Source organism: Rhinolophus sinicus, chromosome X (assembly GCF_036562045.2).
Source record: "Rhinolophus sinicus isolate RSC01 chromosome X, ASM3656204v1, whole genome shotgun sequence".
NCBI classification, from domain to species: Eukaryota; Metazoa; Chordata; class Mammalia; order Chiroptera; family Rhinolophidae; genus Rhinolophus; species Rhinolophus sinicus.
The window spans coordinates 77,480,027-77,496,372 of record NC_133768.1 but is presented as its reverse complement, the minus strand read 5'-3'; the positions used below and the strand labels follow the sequence as shown (position 1 = coordinate 77,496,372).

Here is a 16,346-nt window from a genome sequence, read left to right as displayed (position 1 = left end):
AGTAAGGGCTTCAGCTTTTCATGGTTAATTATGATATTAGCTGAGGATTTGTCATATATTGCCTTTATTATGTTAAGGTATTTTCCTTCTATACCTATTTTATTTAAGTGTTTTAATCATAAATGGATGTTGTATCTTGTCAAATGCTTTTTCTGCATCAATCAATATAATCACATGATTTTTGTCTTTTATTTTGTTTATGTGATGTATCACATTGATGGATTTGCGATGTTGAACCATCCTTGTGCCCCGGGGATGAACCCCACTTGGTCGTGATGAATAATCTTTGTAATGCATTGTTGTATTCAATTTGCTAGAATTTTACTTAGGATTTTTGCATCTGTATTCATCAAAGATATTGTTCTTTAGTTTTCTTTTTTTGTGTGGTCATTACCAGGTTTTGGTATCAGGGTAATGTTGGCCTCATAAAATGACTTAGGGAGTACTTTCTCTTCTTCAATTTTTTGGAAGAGTTTGAGTAGCATTGGTATTAGATCCTCTTTGAAGGTTTGGTAGAATTCACTAGTGAAGCCATCTGGTCCGGACTTTTGCTTTTGGGAAGGTTTTGGATGACTGATTCAATTTCGTTACTGGTGATCGGTCTGTTTAGATTTTCCAGTTCTTCATGGTTCAGCCTTGGAAGGCTATATGTTTCTAAGAACTTGTCCATTTCTTCTAGGTTATTGAATTTGGTGGCATATACTCCTTTATAGTATTATTGGATGATCCCTTGTATTTCTGTGGTATTCTTGATAACTTCCCTTTTTGTTTTTGATTTTGTTAATTAGTGTCTTCTCTCTTTTTATCTTAGTGAGTCTAGCCAAGGGTTTGTCAATTTTGTTAATCTTTTCAAAGAACCAGCTCTTTGTCACATTAATTTTTCTATTGTCTTTTTGTTCTCTATTTCATTTAGTTCTGCTCTGATTTTGTTATTTCCTTTCTTCTGCTGACCTTGGGTTTTACTTGTTCTTCTTTTCTAGTTCTTTAAGGTGTAACATGAGGTTATTTATTTGGGATTTTCTTGTTTCTTGAGATAGGCCTGTAATGAGATAAATTTCCCTCTTAAAACTGCTTTCGCTGCATCCCAAAAATTTTGGTAGGATGTATTTTCATTGTCATTTGTTTCTATGTATCTTTTGATCTCTCCTCTAATTTCTTCTTTGACCCAGTCGTTCTTTAAAAGTATCTTGTTTAATCTCCATGTATTTTTTTTTTCCTGCTTTCTTTTTGCAGTTGATATCCAATCTCAAAGCCTCCTGATGAGAGAATATGATTGGTATGATTTCAATCTTCTTAAATTTGCTGAGGCTGATTTCATCTCCCAATATATGGTCTATCCTTGAGAATGTTCCATGTACACTAGATAAGAATGTATCATCTGATGTTTTAGGATGAAGTGCTCTATAAATGTCAATTATGTCCATTTCATCTAATGTGTCATTTAGGGCTGCTATTTCGTTATTTATTTTCTGTTTGGATGATCTATCCATAGCTGTCAATGATGTATTTAAGTCCCCTAGTATAATTGTGTTTTGGTCAATTTCTCCCTTTAGTTCTGTTAGTAGTTGCTTGGTATATTTCGGTGCTCCCTGATTGGGGGCATAAATATTGATGTCTGTTATGTCTTCTTGTTGTACAGTCCCCTTCACCATTATGAAATGTCCATCTTTGTCTCTTGTTATCTTTTTCACCTTGAAGTCTGTTTTATCTGATATCATTATGGCTGCACCTGATTTTCTCTGGGTATCATTGGCTTGGAATGTCAATTTCCACCCTTTCACTTTGAGTCTATGCTTGTCCTTGTAGCTGAGATGTGTCTCTTGTAGACAGCATATGGTTGGGTTTAGTTTTTTGATCCAATCTGCTACTCTGTGCCTTTTTATTGGTGAGTTCATCCCATTTACATTTAGGGTGATTCTTTATATGTGACGATATCCTGTCATTCTATCTTTAGTTTTCTTTTAAGGCTGTGTCTCCATTGTTTCTTTGCCTTTTTTTGTTGTCTATTATTTCTGTGTGGTGGTATTCTATAATGTTTCCCTCTGTTTCTTCTTTTATTACAGTATATATTTCAGTTCTGGATTTTTTTTGAGTGGTTACCCTTAAGTTTATGTAAAAGAAAGTTTGATATTTAGAGTATTCCATTTTCTTCAGCACGCTTACTTTCTCCATTCCCATATTCTGGTTCAGGCCTTTACTCTCCCCCTTTTTATGTTTCGGTTGCCACAAATTGTCCCTGTTGATGGTGGTCGAATAGCCTCCTTTAGTATTTCTTGTAGTGCAGGTCGTGTATTAGAAAATTCCCTCAGCTTCTGTATGTCTGGAAAGGTCTTTATTCCTCCTTCATATCTAAAGGATATCTTTGCTGGATATATTATTCTTGGCTCATAATTTCTCTCTTTCAATAGTTTGAATATTGGTTCCACTCCCTCCTGGCTTGTAGAGTTTCTGCTGAGAAATCTGATGATAATCTAATGGGCTTTCCTTTGCACATTACGGTGTTCTTTTCCCTGGCTGCCTTGAGGATTCTTTCTTTGTCGTTGATTTTAGACAGCTTCAATACAATGTGCCTTGGAGAAGGCCTGTTGGGATTGAGGTAATTAGGTGTTCTATTTGCTTCTTGGATTCGAGGATCCAGTTCTGTCCACAAGTTTGGGAAGTTCTCATCGACAATTTGTTTGAATATATTCTCTGTTCCCTTCTCTCTTTCTTCTCCTTCTGGTATGCCCATTATTCTTATATTGCTCTTTCTGATGGAGTCAGAAAGTTCTTGTAGATTTCTTTCATTTCTTTTAAGTCTCAAGTCTCTTTCTTCTTCGATCTGTGTCATTTCCAGGTTTCTATCTTTGATGTCAGGGATTCTTTCCTCCATCTGGTCAACTCTACCACCTAAGCTGGCTATTTCATTCTTAATTTCTTCTATTCAGTTCTTAATGTCCAGAAATTCTATTTGTTTCTTTTTAAAATTTCAATCTCTTTTGTAAAATGCTCATGTTGTTCTTTGATTGTGTTTCTGAGTTCATTAAACTGCCTTTCTGTGTTTTCTTTCATCTTGTTGATTCTTTTCAGAACTGCAATCTTGAATTCTCTGTCATTTAAGTCACATATTTCCATATCTTTAAGTTCCTTTTCTGGAGACTTTTCACTTTCTTTCTGAGCTGTCTTGTTGCCTTGGTTATTCATGGCAATTACTGATTTATTATTTCTCTTCCTAGACATCTACAGGAGTGGCTTCTGCAACAGGTTGATAGGAAGAGGTCTTTCTTTTGTTTTCCAGTACTTGTTGGTAGAATGTTTTATTTTCTCTCTGACTGCAGCCCTTTTTTCTCTCTCACACTGTAGTGTTATGTTTTCTCTGCACTATTACAGCTTCTCACACAATGGGGGATTCCCTGGGAGGCGGGCTTCTCCTCTGTTAACAGTTTGCCTGGGTCATAGTGCGCCGTGTCCCTGTGGGGACATGGATAGCATTTGAAGTTCCAAAGCTCTTCCTGCACCAGATTCAGAGCCCCTGTATTTCAGCAGTTCTGTTTACTCCTGCAGGGATCCGCCCAGATAGGTGAGGAGAGTTGCAGGGTGAGTTGTGAGAGGTGGCCCAGAGCAATGGCAGCGACCATCAGCACAGCAAGTCCTGCCTCCGCAGCTCCCTCCCCTTTGCCAGAACTAGTTGTGCTCTGAATCTGTGTCTGCGGTCCACAGTTCTCAGAACTGCAAATATTCTGTTCTTTTGATCTGACACTGCTATTCTTCGTCTTCTTGCACTGGCCAGGTGCAGGCGGGGCGAGTTCTGGGAGGGTAGGGAGTGAGCGGCTTGTCTCAGTGCCTAAGGCTCTGTTCTCTGCTTGGCAGTGAGGGCTTAAACCACCATTTTCAGCCTTCTTTCTTCAGTCTTTGCTCTGAGATCTCTGCCATGAGCGTTGGGTTCAGCCGTGTTATATGGTGTCCCCTCAGCCCTGTGGGCCATAAGCGGAGCCCTAGCAGTCTGAGTTCTTCCCTCTCCCACTGCTGCAGTAGTTTTGGGATGCAGCAAGTTTGGAGCACTGAACTACGTCTGTGTCCTGTGCCCACGGTGCTCCATCTCCACACTTCTGCCTTCCCTCCTCCCCTGATCGCACAATTTACCCACCTTTAGGTGAATTCATTAGTGTGTCTCTTCGTCTTGCCTGTCTGTTGTGCAGAGAGTCCTTTTTGGATTTATAGCTGTTTAATTTGTTGTAAATTTCAGGGGAGATTTCCAGAGGCTCACCTCACGCCGCCATTTTGATGATCGAACATTTTATTCAGATAATTGTAGATCTATATGCAGTTTTAAGAGCTAGTATAGAGACATCCTGTGCACCCTTTACCATTTCCCCCAAGGGCAGCACAGTCTGCTGCTTCTTATTTCATGGGAATATATATCTCTAAAACACCAGGTTGCTCCAGTTAAATTGTTAAAGTACATATATAGTGGAGCCAAACTGCCAATTTCCTTTATACTCCAAGTGAGACTGCTTGGGGAACATGGAAAATTTATAAAGGAATGCTATAACACAAGCTGTAGATTAATCTCCATGGGAGGTGGAGGCCCTGATAAGGGCTGGGATGTGTACAGTTTGACCTGACAAGCCCCAGGAAGGGAGCGGGGGGAAAATCAAAGACCAAACTTGTTCCCTGACTCAGTGAGGTGCAGGAAACAGAAAAAGAACCACCAAAACATGTCCAAAGATTTAGTAGAATGGGTTGATTTCATGGGAAGGGTTTCTGCTGTCAGGTATAGAAAAGAAGTAAAAAGTAATCAGCTGTGAAACTGCAAGTGGATAAGTCACCCCAGTGCACTACCCAGAGGCTACTAGAACCAGGGACTGGTGTAGATATTACAGATATAGATACGTAGAGTGGCAAGCATGGTAACAACAGGACAGTGGCATTCGTAGAGTATTAGCAGAATGCAGTGGAAGCAGTCATGCTTGACACAGGTATGTGGGAAGCCACCAGATGCCATCCAAGTGTCTGGGGGCCAGGGCCTCATGGGATTTGGAGGACAACAATAATTTGTAGGGCACTTCAGGGGTTACTCCCTCCCTACTTCAGTGGGTGAGGGACTTAGATGAGGCTAGAGTTCCAGCAATTGAGCCAGTAGGGCTGAGCTGTGGAGTAATATGCACATTTATCATTGTGTGGAACTCTGTTTCTTCAAGTTGTTATGGCAAAGGGAAATGCCTTTTAAATTTTATTTTTGATGGAAGATATTGGTAATTTGCTCACACATAAGTATTCCTACTTCATTTAATAAATATTTTTAAAAAAAAAGTTGGAGGAAATCTGCCAATCAAGGATGGAAGAATATGAGGCTAATAATGGGAGTAACAACTCAGTAATTCATGCACATGGGCAGTAGAGAACTTGGCTAAGGGTTAACTACTGGGATTCTCATTCACTTGCCTCTTCATGTTTACAGAAAATGCCTCCTTTGCTTTTAACATGGAGAGATTCAATGACAGAAATAAAGCTTGCATATAAACACAGTAAACTTAAGAAACAACAAAATTGCAGTTGGTAAAATATATAATCCATTCATAGGATTATAGTACTACTGTGTATCCACTGACACAAAAGTATCAAATTATATACACATACTCCAGAAGGAGCAGTATGCATATTGTGCAAGTAATTTTTGTAGACCAACCTCTAGTTTGCTAAATCTCTGATGTTTTCATCTTGAGTCTTGAGAACTCAGAGTTTCTAATAAACCTGCCTCCAATAAGTGTATCTAGTAGCTTTGAATGAGCTATACTGTTATTTAGTTACATTTGGAGGTGGTTTGTAAAAGAAAAGTTATCCTTATTAGAAATGTCCACAAGTGCCTGACATATAGCAAGAGCTCAAGATATGCTTTTTGAATGAAAGAGTGAATGAATGAATGTTCTCAGTGATGTGGGTTTGGAATCTCTTCTGTGACCTGTGGACCTTGATACCAGATATAAGATAAAAGCTAAACATTATACAGATGGGTTTACACACTCAGAATTTTCCAAGCAGAAAAATGAGCAATATGTATCATGTATAACATGTATTACATATAATTGATACAATAATATTACAAATAATTTTATTTGGCAGTTTTCCTTTACCTACCTCTTGGACCTGCCAGGCTTTTTCTCTGCATTAAGTATACACATTCATGTTATTCCATGTAAAAAAAAGATGGAGACTCTGGGTGCAAGTTATTCAGTGGCAGAATCTGTAGGACATTTCCTATATTGCTCACAAGGCTGGGACTTTTCCTGCCTCAATACCTGGTAGTGCTGCATGCTAAACTGTGAAGCAGGTAAAATGGCCAATGTCAAGGGGGTGGGAGGAAAGTTGACAGAGAAGTACCAGCTCATTGATGTTTGCATTTTTATTTGCAATACTTTAGGTCCAAGTTTCAAACTGCAATATTTTTACACTCAAGACACAGTCATGCACAATCCATATTTCAATTTTCTATTGCTTCAACCACAAGTTAAATAACAGTATCGGAAACAAAATCCCTTTAAAAGATTGAATGCTGAGGTCTACAAAAGAAATAACTTACTTAAAAATCAAACAAACAAAAAGACCATAAATACCTGTAATCCAAATTTACAGAAGAATTTCACTACACATGGGTTTACAGATAACACATTTTAACAAAAGTAATGCACAGCCAAATGAGATACAATTCTGATAAACATTGAAAATGTAGATCCTCCTTAACTTGCTTTGTCTGAATATTATGAGTATCATCCCAGTAGACATCAGTACTCTGTGATCTGGCTCCTTCTTACTGATGTAGTGAGATTTAAAACTCAACCCACTAATGGCTATAGGATTCTGTGAAAGGTCTTATCACTAATGAATATAATATATGTGGTCCATAAAGCATACCACACACAGCACACACATTGAACTTGAATTTTGCACTCAGGGCTGATTGGCACTCTGCTGTAGGTGGGGCATTGGGACCATCCACTAACTAACTTCCAGTTTACCTTCTTTCCAGCAGCATGTTCATAGAACTGGCCAATCACTGTGGGAGTTGTCATCAGAAACGCTATCTTTGGTTCCCAACAAATGGATTTGTCAATATTCCTTAATGCTAATAGCATGTAATTACTTTTTTATTTCTCTTTCTACAACATTCAAGTGCTTATGTCCACTCTTAGTAGTCCCAACCATTAAAATACATGGGATCTGCCATCTTGTGCCATTTACAAATTAAATTCTATAAAGCCCAGCACTGCTTCATAGGAAAGGAGAGGCTCATTTCTATTCTAGCAAGTGTGACAGTGTATTTCTGTTCTAGTAGCAAATACTGGCTTAATGAAAACCAGACTTTACAGAATGTATGGAAAATGAAAACTGGGAACACTCGACAGGAAAAAGGACGTTAAAATACACACAAAAAAAAACAACTGTGAAGGGATTGGAAGGCTGCCACAAGTTTTATCAAAATTCCTTAGTATTATTAACCTCATGTACTTGAGTTTTGTTTTGTTTTTTCATCATGTTACATAGTGCTATTGTTTAACTGAAACATAAGAGACCCAGGCTTAAGCATGTGATATTTGCCTTCACTTTAGCAGGTTGAATTTGCAAGGCAACCTATAATACTACAGAATGTTAGAGCTTTTGGAAAGACCATGGAGATCATCTAGTCCAATACTCTTATTTTACAGATGAGAGAAAAGGATTAAATGACTTGCCTAAGGTCACACAGTAAGTTAGTAATAGAGCCTATATGAGAATCCAGGTCTCCTTACTTCTAGGCTAAATCTCCTTCCAGTACATCTGATTCTCAAAATTGCTGTTGATTTCCTTTTAGGTACTGAATCAAGTGAACATGGTACCTGCCTTACTGTTGGCATTATGAGATAGTATTCACCAGATGGCAGCTTCCAAGGTAGACCCTGATGGCACTAACCAGCTTCTTCTATAAGTTTATCTTGTAAGTTTGACTATATTACACGGCAGTAAATATTATAGTATACTTGTACACATAAGTGTGCATGTGGAGGTGATATCTCAGTTCCCACATTTGCAGATTCAGTTAGATATTGTTTAATATTAAACAGACATTCCCAAAGCATGAGGAGTTGGGTTATATTCATTTGGTTACTAAAGGAGTATGAGATTAGAAAAGGAATGAAAAAAATAAAGCTAAGTAACAACAAAATATTATACCAGAAACTAATCTCTTATGAAAAAAATCTTTCTTATGAAAAATAGTACCATTATTTCCAAGGTCCCATTTATTTTCTTCCCAATCCACATGCTAATATATGTTCAGAATTGTAATTTCACTCAAAATCCCAGGCCTATTAGACTGTCAATTTACAAATGCTGAAATTCAGCCCCTCTGCTCAGAGACTAGAAGAAGCTTACATCACTGGCCATGCCTTTCTTTAGCTGAATATTAACTACAAGTAACTCAGAAGAGGACCATGAGATTCAACAGGAGATGGCAGGGTTAACACTCCCATAAATATTTTTATGTTGAGAATGGTCAATGAAAAGCCTGTGGGTTTTTAGGTACAAGGTCTGCACTTGGTGAAATTGAGTAACGTCTGAGGCCACTACCTCATTATAAAAGTCCTCACCTAAAATTTATTTGGTGAGTTAGAAGGAAATTTCTCTCTTCTAGTAGGTAGTCTCCCTTTTCTCTTTAACAATAAAAACTACTGCATACAACCTATACTCAGGCAGTACAGAGTACATAGAGGTCATCTCAACTCAAAGCTAACAGGACTGGGACTGAATGCCAACAAGCAAAGGCAGTTCTAAATATTTGTCTTGATGTTTCCATAGTCAGCTTTTAATTGCAAGTCATAATAACTTCTGCTGAAATGAATAGGACTTGCCTACTGGTCACTAGAAGAGGAATATTACATGAATGATACAATATCCTGTCAAGAATGGTGGGAGCTGGAAATTTTATCCTTCTATTCTTCCAAAATTCACGCTGAAACTCTGCTAAAATAATCTAGAAAGGTGGTACCTGAAATAAACATTATTAAGGGAGCTAATCAAATGTCACCTCTTTAAACTAACCAAAACTGAAATGTCGATGCCATAGTAAAGCAGAGGGCAGCCAGTTTTAAAGCAGAAGGATGTGTTCAGAGTTCTAATAGCAACATTTCCCTAGCTTTAACTTATAGATAATAGTCCTCTAAGAAAGCACGTGCCATACCCGAGCGTGTGCCAACCTCAGCACCCAGGCAAATATAAAGCCTATGGAATAATTGTAGCTAGCAGATATCTGTGCCCTGCATGCTCTGGGCTCTGGCCAGATAGCATCTGCTTCTGGCATCTTTTCTATTTTTCTGTAGTCCACTTTCTGACATTTATTATAAAGTAATATTATAACAATATCAAATGAATTTTAAAAAGAAAATGCATAATCCCACCACCCTAACATAATTAATTTCAATTATCTGTGTTCCCAGTCTTGGTCCGTATGCACACTTATTTCTACATAGTTGTAATCCCTATTTATGTTATTTAAAAGTGATTTTGTAGATTCTCTCTGAGAACTGGCAGCCTCATTAGAAATTATCAACCCATTGAACAAAGGAATATAATTATTTACATGACATTTGAGCTGAGAAATATCCTTTGCAGACAAAGATCTCAAACTATCAAAAGAGTTATACAGACGACAGGAAGCAATTTCATATTTCTTTTTCTTTTAGCAATGGAATGTGCTTCACAGGGGAGGGATATATGTGGGGATCAGGTGGTTAAACTCAAACAATGGAGTGCAATTCACAAGCCTGAAAGAAATCTGAATAACACAACTAAAGAATAAATACTTGAGTTAAATCTTCTTACATGACGTGGCCATCCAGTAGCCAAAATGGAACACGGACACACAAATATTTACAATGACACATAGACGAGATCAGCAAGAACGAAGTCATTACCCAACATGGTGACTGATTTGAGGAGATTGTGCCATTCAAAAATATTCATGGGATTATGACAACGCACTGGATCCTGGTTACGATATTAATGTTCTTTTCTTTCTTAAATAAATAATCTCTACTGTGCTTCTCACCCTTCCCTGACTTTCCCTATCTCAGGACAATTTGGAATCAATATTCGATGATGTGCCTTCATTATCTGAGGGCACACTAGCAACTTCAAAGATCTGGATAGACTCACCTGTGTCAAGATGAGCTTTAAAAAAATCCAGGAAAGGGAATAAATAATTAACCATCTGGAGTCCAAATTGTTCAAGTGTACCAAATGTGAATCCTTCAGCATCATTTTGGCAGGAGAAACAGCTTCTCTCTAATACTTATTAGAAATAAACATAACTTTCCAACACAGGGAAGAGTCTTTAGAAACTGTTCTAATTTTAAAATTTACATAGATATAAATTTGTATGAGTGAAGCCTATTGGTATATATTATCATAAAATTTTGGTACAATGGGATGTGATAAAGAAGTACCTGGCTCCTCATGGTCTATATGCTGAATTGAAAGCATAAAAGAGCAGCCATTCCTCTGCCTCCAGTGATCTGAAGGATCACTGCTCCAGGTCTCCCCCACCAAAAAAAGGCCTTTATGACATATAAAGGATGCTAACTGACAGCTAGGACTTCCCAACCAGGTTTGGGGCTCTCTCCACTGGCAGGGCATAGTTATCAATGTACTGAATTCTATTTGTATCACAGGTATTATTTTATTGAATTCATGGAACAATGAATTATAAAAAACCCTTAATTTTAAATTACATAAAAATTTAGCCCCCACTTCTCTCATTAGAACAGTGTGACATTAAAAAATTCAGGCCCAGACACCTTTTTGCAAAGTATAATGCGGTATGCTTCATATTAATATTACCATTTGACTTTCTTTTCACATTTCTTTTTTTCTCCCACTGTGGACATTTCTGGGAAGATTCAAGCCCTGCCCAAATTTCACAGTTGGAGAAAACAATAGGAAAATAGGAAATCCACCAGTGGTGTAATCTCCTAAACATAAACATGTACACTATATAGTTAGCAGAAACTATCCAGTGAAAGTGCTTTTATTTTAAGGAATAGCTGGATGGTTGGGTACATGTATCTCAGCACAGAAGGAGAGAGGCCCAAAGCATTTATCTCTTTCTCCCTCTTGCTGAATGTAGATAGATTCTATTCAGACTATTGATAGACTACAAATCAAGAAGCCTTCTACAACACAAATTGTTAGCTTTTCAAAGGCTTAGAGAAACAACTTCGCAGAATTTATAAAATTTGATAATACATTAGAAAGAGAAGCATATCCTTTTCTACGCAGACACCCTCCAGACATTCTTCTACTCTTAGAAGATTCAGGAAGTGTCAGCTGTTGAATTTTTAATAAATAGATTGTTTACGGTGAAATAAGTCAAATTTTCATATTTCCTCCAAGCCACAAAAGGAATTCAGTTGGACTTACATTTCTTGTGACAGATGATTGCAAACCCTAATTATTTTCACTGGAGAACTTCCAAATCTTTATGAACATGTTTCTGACATTCAAAAGCCCAAAGGATTAAGTATGAACATACTATATCCTGAAGTGATATATAGGGGAAATGGGAACAAGTACTTAGAGCCAAATGTTGATTGGGATGTAGTTTTCATTGCCTCCCATTTCTCCCACAGTTAAATGTTTATAACATCTTTGTTCTCCAGATCTTTTAAAAAAATTTTAAATGCTATCAATTGTAAAAATAAATAATTTTTATCATAAGCAAATGTTGGTTAATAGCACATTCCTCCTGATGTGCCTATTTTACAGTGCATATATTCCACAAGCATAAGAGAAGATTGAATTAGGTATTTTTTATCTTTGTTTACTTAGTGTCCAACAAGGATTTCAGTACTGCACACTTATCTTGTTTTCCTTTTGGCTCTCAGAGAAAGTCGCATCTTTGTTTAATTATGGTTTCTCCTATCAGGATTGCCTAGGTATAGGACCTGGACTCAACCAACATGAGTGCCACAGTTATGGTGTGTCCTTCTTCAGGTATCATGAAGATGAACAAGCTGATTTACAAAAATGATAAATCAACTACTTCTTAAGCATCACCATGAAAATGTGACAAGATTTCACCATTTGAGATTTATTTAAATATACATTTTTAAAAGCCTTTCCTGAACACACACATATTCCTCTCTGCTTTTGGAAATGTCTTAAAAGAAGTTTTTTCCAATGCAAACGCAGAAAAACAGGTACACAAACCAAGCCACCACTATAGAAGAAGAATAAAAAATTGCAACTCTATTAGGGCATGGATTTCCACACGTTCACCCAGTACTTGCTCTGCTTTTTTTGTTGGTGGTAGTGTTATTTGTTTTTTTGCTTTTGTTTTTTGGTTGTTTTTTTTTTTTTTTTTTTTTTGCTTTCCTTTTCTTAAAAATGTTTTGACATCTTTTTACTGGACATCTAATGACAATGCAAGTGAAAAACATCACATTGGGTAAGGAGTTTTGAAGGAGGTTCGAATGTAAGAGGGACTACTCTCTAACTTAAAAACAAACACAACACTATGAAGAGGAATTGTGCACCTTTGAGAAATCTTTTTCTTCAAAGTGGATGCACAAAATGAGGGGATTCACTACTGGCTCTTTCGCTTCACGGTGGAAGTGACCACTTTATGGCCACTTCGACATTGCTGCCCTGTTTGAGCTGCGTTTCAGGCTTACAAATAAATTACATAATCTAAGGGAGTAGGAAAAAGGCTTATAAGAAGTTTCTATTCATTTGAAAGTTAAAGAACCCCCACCCATTTGACTGTCTTTTCTTCCATCTTTCCTGCATCAGTGTTTTATTTCAGTCTTACTCATGAGGGAGATGGTGTGGGGTAAGGCTTGCAGTCCTAGCGGCTGCTGTTCTTAATTGCTTCTTTTGCAGCAATAATCAGAGGAGTCAGGCTGGAGAGAGGCTTGGCTAACTTTAAAAATGGATGCTGCAAAAGAAAAAAAAAAGAGGAATTACTGGAATTCTTTCCTCCAACAATTATATTACTTTACATTTTTCAAGCAGCCCTTTTTTAATTAAAATGTATTTTGAGCATCCAATTAAACATAATTAATAAAAACAGTGCCAGCTTTTGTCCTTCAGATGTTTTTGTCCTTCAGTGTCATGATATCCTTTGGCAACTCAGAGTTGGGGTATTGTAAAAATCTCACTGTGTTTACAATAGTCTGACTTTCTGATTTTCTTATGCTGATGATTTCATCTGGAGCAGCTCTCATGCTTGAAAAAATATCTTTGACCTTAACCCTGAAACCAATGGCTTCCTGTCTACTAAACCCAATAGCTGTGCCTCCATCATTTCTCTTTTGGCTCCCCTGCAGTACTTAATATAAGTGAATATCCTTTCCTTCTTTCAAATGTTTTCCTCTTTTGGGGTCTGTGACCTTCTACTGTTTCAGTTCTCTTTCACACGCATGCTCACTTCCTCATGTACCCAAGGAGATTGTGAACTTCTGGAGAGGAGGAATCATGCCTTTAGAGGTTTGTATCACCTATTGTACTTAGACCTTAAAAATAGGAGTTGCTCAATAGACATCAATTGATGGACAGAGAACTGACTTAGGCCATACAAAAAGGCACACAAAAACTCAAGACCTCTGTCTTTTCTCAAGCCTTCTAGTGGTGTGAATGCCATGCATCTCTCTCCTTTCTAACCTCTAAAAATGGGCATTGATAGGCTAAAGTCAGACAATGGCATTGTAAGGACTTGAGTCAATATAGTTTATTGCATATATATACATATATACATATATATATATGTATATATACACATATATATATATAATGAAAAAGATGCAACAAACAAACTGTTTAATTTAGACTCAATATAGTTTTGTATTCGCTATCTGATTGGTTCAGATAAAAGTACTATTAGGGAAGGAACTACGTAATTGATTCAATTATCTATGTAACTGTATAGCTACATTAAGAGAACCTGTATCTTCATTTATCCTTGGAATATGTATCAGGATGTGTATGTGGGGTGGTGGGAGGGGTGAAAAGATGTGGAAGTGAAGCACTGAAATATCAGGTTTTTCTTCTGTAATGTTGAGAGTGGATTAACTCGAGGATTAATAAAGGGTCATTCTACATTTGACATTTCAGGGTCTTATAGCAGCCTGTGAAATGCTCACAGGTAGCAGAAAAGAGAAGGTGTAGCCTCCTTAACTCCAGCAAATTGGTTTATCCTAGGTGTGATTTGAGTTGTGGTGGGATATTTTTAGCTGGGGTGTGGCTCTCTGTTTCTGGAGGGAGTTCAGGAGCAACGGAAACAGAATTTTTTTTTTTTTTTTTTTGCCTAGAACTGACTGAATCTGTCATTAATAGCCAAATGTTGCACCTTTTGTTTAACTGGATTGTGTTCAAAGTCACAGAGAGAACAAGCAAACAGTCACTGTTCTTGGATGTCACAGAGCTTGATATATGTCCCTAAAGAACAGTCCCCAGTAGTGAAGCTCTATGTGTAATCCTGGGCATGTGTTGCTTTATCAGTATAAATACAGGCATACCTTGCTTTATTGTGCTTTGCGTTATTAAGCTTTATGGATGTTGTGTTTTTTACAAATTGAAGGCAAGACCCTTGACCAGTGAAAAGATTATGACTCACTTTATTGCTATACTCACTTTGTTGCAGTGGTCTGGAACCAAACACCAATATCTCTTAGGTATACCTGTACATCTTTTGCTCTAAGTTGGTTTGTGTATTTGTGTGAGGGAAAGTCGGATAATCTAGGGCTCACATCACAATTCTGCCACTCAGTGGCTGTGAGAGCCTCAATTTCTACATCTGTAATATGGGATAATAACACCAACCCAATAGTGTTGTTGTAAGAATTAAAAGAGATGTGTACAAAGAATTTGGTACACAGTAGGTACTAATTATCATCATATATACTAATCCCTGAGAACCACGAAAAGGACAAATGGTTACAGCGGCACTCACCCCTGGATGGTACTCACCCAGGCAAGCAGGTGACTGCCATTTGGCATCCCAAGCAAAGGGGCTTTGACCAGTAAAGCATTAGAATAGCAAATGCTATGAAAGTAATTGCATAGTTATGTAGAGAATTACCTCCAGACAAGAGCACCTGCATGCAACATCCAGGAGCACATGTAAAGTTTAGAACAAAACAGCAACACCAGAGGTTCACAATGTTTTTTTCCTTGCAAAATAAGACTCCAGGAAGGACAAAAGAGATTCAAAGATTTAACTGCCAACTTCTAAGAAAGGGAACATGCCGATTAACCATACACAAGATGCATGCCTATACTTATGTGCCTGTGGTCTAAAATCACATAACTCTCACTATACATTTCTTGACAGAGCTCTTTTGCTGTCACATATTGAGGTAGAAAAGCTCAATATAATGCCTCTCTCTGTAACTGTCCTATTTTATTTTCACCTGCAAAAGCTCCTTGGCAGATCCTCGCCTATCCACATCCATCTCAAGACAGCGATTTAAAAAGTCACGGAATACAGCTGACAGTCTCTCAGGATTCTGGAGTTCTGGGGTTCCATTAGTAGCTATCAGATATAATGCCTACAGAAAAAAAAAAGAAAAATCTATTCAGCACATACATATTAGGATTATGAGTTAGCACAGAAGGCACAAATCCAGTTTCTTCTGGTTTATATCCTGGTTCTTAAAAATTCCATTTTAGAGAATGACACTGACAAAAATTTCAAAATTTCTACAACACTTAGAAATTATTACTCTTGGCAGTAACTTAAGTGACAGTCAAACACCCACCCCCCAAATAAAACTTGGGAATAAGTTTATAAGGTTGTCCTCTGAGATTTAAGCCAGTGAAAATCCATATAATATAATAAACGTATAGTTAATCACCTTGGAAATTAAACCAATAATTGCCTGTGAATTTCTGACTCTAAAGAGTTGGGGAACACATATGCATCCAATCGTGTTGACCTGAATATATATAACCTCCAGAAGGCATGGTTGCAAAGGCGATTGTAATTTACTAAGTGCTTATCTTATTTAAAGAATATTTGTGAGCATCCCAGGCATGAACAGAGTACATTATTGAATTAGAGACGTACAAAGTACCAGAAGATGGCAGTGCCTGGATGAGAGGTAACTAGTGGGGACAAAGGACTCAAGTACTTTTGAACTGTGGCAGATGTCTCCCTATAGGTTATAATTAGATTTCCATGGAGGTCTACCTATAATAACAGAAAATACAAGAAAATTTGACATTATTAGTCCTGGCACCTGACAGTTATGTATCCTACTATAAAATAGTAAGTTGCTAATATATCTCAAATTATTGTTGTATAAGGCCATCACTGACAGAAATCTACTCAAGGTGCG

General features: G+C 37.4%; 1 protein-coding gene across 18 annotated transcripts in view; it reads right to left on the bottom strand.

Moving 5' to 3' along the window:
• Positions 1 to 6,377: 6,377 nt before the first annotated feature.
• PAK3 (p21 (RAC1) activated kinase 3) overlaps positions 6,378 to 16,346 on the bottom strand; it is a 415,175-nt gene continuing 405,206 nt past the window's right edge. For 13 of the 18 annotated variants that reach the window (XM_074324355.1, XM_074324352.1, XM_074324353.1 and 10 more), the window contains 3 exons: positions 16,076 to 16,198; positions 15,420 to 15,557; positions 6,378 to 12,946 (listed from right to left, as the gene is read on the bottom strand). In XM_074324355.1, the coding sequence (XP_074180456.1) occupies positions 12,857 to 12,946; positions 15,420 to 15,557; positions 16,076 to 16,198 (351 nt within the window). In that variant the 3' untranslated portion in view covers positions 6,378 to 12,856. The remainder of the gene's footprint in view (positions 12,947 to 15,419; positions 15,558 to 16,075; positions 16,199 to 16,346) is intronic. The other 5 variants (XM_074324360.1, XM_074324363.1, XM_074324361.1 and 2 more) reach the window with 1 other exon arrangement.